Source organism: Liolophura sinensis, chromosome 10, assembly GCF_032854445.1.
Source record: "Liolophura sinensis isolate JHLJ2023 chromosome 10, CUHK_Ljap_v2, whole genome shotgun sequence".
Classification (NCBI taxonomy): domain Eukaryota; kingdom Metazoa; phylum Mollusca; class Polyplacophora; order Chitonida; family Chitonidae; genus Liolophura; species Liolophura sinensis.
The window spans coordinates 28,566,484-28,570,734 of NC_088304.1; the positions used below are offsets into that span (position 1 = coordinate 28,566,484).

The 4,251-nt window shown below is 44.9% G+C and overlaps 2 protein-coding genes across 2 annotated transcripts; both read left to right on the forward strand.

The window, feature by feature from the left end:
- The first annotated feature begins 420 nt into the window (after window positions 1-420).
- LOC135477074 (uncharacterized) lies at window positions 421-927 on the forward strand. The gene has a single exon (XM_064757228.1). The coding sequence runs from the start codon at window positions 421-423 to the stop codon at window positions 925-927; it is 507 nt and encodes a 168-aa protein (XP_064613298.1).
- Window positions 928-1,050: 123 nt separating this feature from the next.
- LOC135477075 (uncharacterized) lies at window positions 1,051-1,590 on the forward strand. The gene has a single exon (XM_064757229.1). The coding sequence runs from the start codon at window positions 1,051-1,053 to the stop codon at window positions 1,588-1,590; it is 540 nt and encodes a 179-aa protein (XP_064613299.1).
- The last annotated feature ends 2,661 nt before the right edge of the window (window positions 1,591-4,251 follow it).

Genomic DNA, 4,251 nt, shown 5'->3' on the forward strand with positions numbered 1-4,251 from the left:
AGTCAACTCCTCTTAAGACACTGTTGCCAGCTTTACCACACAACTACACTATTACTCCCGTATTATCGTGGCCCCTGCGTCTTCGTCATATTATTTAAAAAATGTTAAACTCAAAGCATACATTCCTAGAAACTGGCAATGAATGTTGGTACCTGCCGCTTTTGGGAGTGTACCATCCGCAAAAGAAAGATCAGATACCTTGTGTTTTCGACGCATCAGCACAGTGCGAGAGAATATCTCTGAACAATGTACTGCTCACTGGCCCTGGCCTGACAAATAACTTGTTAGGGATCCTGCTGCGATTCCGTAAGGAGAACGTGGCTATCACAGCAGATATAGAGCCGATGTTCTATTGCTTCTATGTGCGCCGGATCATCGGAACTTCCTCCGTTCTTGTGGTATCGGGATAACAATCCGGACATGCCACTTGTGGAATATCGCATGTGCATCCGTGTACTTGGAAACTATTCGGCTATTGCGACTTATGGATTGCGCAAAATCGCTACTAAGGGTGAGGAGTCCTACGGGAAAGACACGAAGGAATTTGTGGAGAGGGATTTCTATGTAGACGATGGTATCACACCCCTAACCATGTATGAAGGAGAAGTGGACTTACTCCAGAGAACTCGTCAATCTTTGAAGACTGGCGGTAACCTTCGACTCCGTAAGATAGCTTCAAATTCTGTTGATGCCATGGATGCCTTCCCTGCAACAGAGCTAGGTAAAGACCTTCGAGGCTTAGATTTAGGATCAGATCATTTACCCATGCAACGAAGCCTGGGACTGTTGTGGGAGAACTCGGATAACTTCACCTTCAAGGCATCCTCTAGTGATAAATCGTATACGAGGAGAGGAATTCTGTCGTCAGTGAATAGTTTATATGATCCTCTTGGGTTTGTCGCGCCAGTCTCTCTTCAAGGAAAGTAGCTTCTGCGGGAGTTCATCACGCACACTAGGGATTGGGACGAACCTCTGTCACATGACCTTGAACAACGATGAGAGCACTGGAAGCATTCTGTCAGGTCTCTGGAGAATTTGAACATATGAAGGATGTACGCAACGACATCCCTAGCAGACATACCAGAAAAGGATATTCAAATCTTCTGTGACGCTTCAGAGAAGGCCATCGCCGCAGCCGCCTATTTAAAGGCGACTACGGACAGAGAAACTTGGAGATTTATTCTGGGCAAAGCAAAGGTGTCCCCACCTTACGCTCAGACCACACCACACCTAGAACTGTGTGCAGCCGTCCTGGCTGTGGAGATATCTGAAGTCATTTCAGAGCTCCTTAAAATCCAACCCAACAAGGTCAGATTTTTCACGGACAGTAAGATTGTTCTCGCATACATCGCCAGCGAAACTGGGAGATTCTGTGTATATGTGACAGTCAGCAGGATACTGAAATCAACTAATCCAGAACAATGGTCATTCGTACCAACAGATGCCAATCCAGCTGATAAAGCAACTCGAGTGACAACGCCTACAGAGAAAGCCATTGGCACATGGCTACGAGGTCCGGCGAAAGGCTTCGAAGAAACCAATAACTTCTCACCCTTGGTCGAACTGGACAATCAAACAATCACTCTATGAACATCAGCGTCTCCACCTCCAGGACTCGGATCAAGTCGCTTTGAGCGCTTTTCCACATGGCAGGAACTGACCAGGACGTTAAGCAACGTGAAGCACATATGCCGTAGATTTAAAGGTGAAACATGTCAACATGGTCGTGGAAGGCAGGTGTCTCAGGATTGCAAGGATGTTATGACCACGAAGGATGCCGAATATTACATGATTCAAGTGGTTCAGCAAGAACAGCACAGCAGAGAACTCGAAGCAATTTTTAAGAACGGGACTTACCCAAAGGACAGCCCCTTGCTGCCCTTAAATCCTCTATTGGATGCAGAGGGCTTACGCAGAGCAGGTGGACGACTAGGCAACGCTGATATAAGCAAACTTGACAAACACCTTATCGTTAGGCTGTGGAATGTCGTGACTAGGGAAACCCGTGGTGGCCAGGCTAACAGTAAACGTTGGGCAGTCCTGTTCACTTGTCTATCAACTAGAACCGTCCATTTAGAGGCTGTGGAAGAGATGTCATCTTCAAGTTTCATAAATGCTCTCAGAAAATTCATATCTATTCGAAGAGCCGTCACCCAGTTCAGGTCCGATAGAGGAACTAACTTCGTAGGAGCAACGGATAGCTTAAAGATAGACGCCATAAATGTGGAGTTTGGACCCACGAAGAATTTTCTGTATAACAAGGGAACAATCTGGGTTTTCAACCGTTCACATTCCTGCCACATGCGAGGCGTGTGGGAACGCATGATTGGTGTCACCCGAAGGGTTTTGTACTCGATATTGATGGGCATATCAGGCGAAAACTTAACCCATGAACCACTAACTACATTTCCGTTAGAGGTGATGATAAGCGATCGTTCCATTGTTCCAGTCAACACGGATCCGGAATCTCCAGTAAACTTATTCCCTTCACAATTGTTGACACGGAAAAGCAACCAAGTGATGGAACCCCTAGGATACTGGAGTAGTACAGACCTTTATAAGGCCCAGTGGAAACGAGTTCAGACAATGGCTGATACATTCTGGAAGAGATGGCGTTGTGAGTACTTGAACTGTCTTCAGCGAAGACAAAAGTGAAAAGTGGACAGTCCCAATAAGTACAAAGGAGACGTCGTCTAATTGAAAGACAAGCACGCTCATTGCGATGAATAGCCTGTAGGTCTGGTCGCTTGACCGCTTCCTGGAATAGATGGGAAAGTGTGGAAAGCCGAAATTCGCATTGGGATTTGAACAGCTACTTCAGGTGACACCCCAGTAACCAATGACATCGAAGTATGGCATCCTTACAGATACCAGGCGGGAAGCGTACTGTGACCGCCGTTACAGAGAGTATCATTCTACCAACGATTTGGGGGCTTCCGTGGTTGAGTTGGTTAGCGCGCTAGCACAGCATAATGACCCAGGAGTCTCTCACCGATGCGGCCGCTGTGAGTTCATGTACAGCTCATGCTGGCTTCCTCTTCGGCCGTAAGTGGGAAGGTCTGTCTGCTACCTGCGGATGGTCGTGGGTTTCCCCCAGCCAGTCCCCGGTTTTCACCCACCATAATGCTGGCCGTCGTCGTATAAGTGAAATATTCTTTCATTCGTGAATTGCTCATGGTTCACAGCGGTGCCATTTTACCGATTCACCATGCGGTAGCCGAACTATGATATTATACTAACTGGAATAATTTCCACTTATTATGAAAAGAAGCTGTTTTATTGTCCATGTGTATAGTTTAGTTGAGTATATGTTGCACATAAAAAAGTGTAATAACATGGTAAAAGGAAATATTGAATAAACCACGTTGTAAGACCTAAAGTACACAGTGTAAGCACAATCTCTGCTCCATATACGCGTAGTGATACATACATAAGTAATGTGGCTGTACATATTTTCATTCTGATGTGTTTAAGGTAGTCCGTTTATTAAAGCAGGGATGTAACTCGAAGTCTCATATGATACAAGGTATACAATGTGGATGTTATTGAGTTGAAACAACCGTACTGGATGACAATCATGTTATTCTGTTACTGATAAACTGTTGCCTTTTTCTTTTCTATAGACTTTTACCCTTACATTCTCCATGCAACTATGGATCGTGCGGTCATTAAACTGCCAAAGTAACCTTATGACCTTTCGTTGGTTTAGTTATTGGAGTGTGCGGGTTAACTTAGTGTATTTCCCACTCTTTGTGGGAAGAGGCATGATATATATATATAATAAATACATATGGCCCACGTCTGTCAGCAACCAGCGGGTGGTCGTGGGTTTCATTCGGGGTCTGTCCGCTATTCCCCTACCATATTGTTGGCCTACGACTTACCAGTAAAATATTCTAGAGTACGGCGTAAAACTTCAATCGAATCAATAAATAAATACGTATCGTCTCGTGGGTCATTATGTACAATTACCATCATGCGCGAAAACAACACATTTACATGAAATAACCGATGCGCGAGAAATCTTCAATATTTGCTTTTGACTATTTTATTTCATATTTGTTCCAGAATAATTCCAACAAGGGAGTCGTAACAAGTTATCTGCGCGGCCTAACAAAGGACGATACAGCCCTAATAGAGGTAATCCTTGAAGGCATGTCCGGCGAAGACAGAAATGAAGTAATCGAAAATGCACATCAGTCGGATTATCCGTCTCCAGAAGCAATGGCTCAAATACGGTCTGCACAAGGC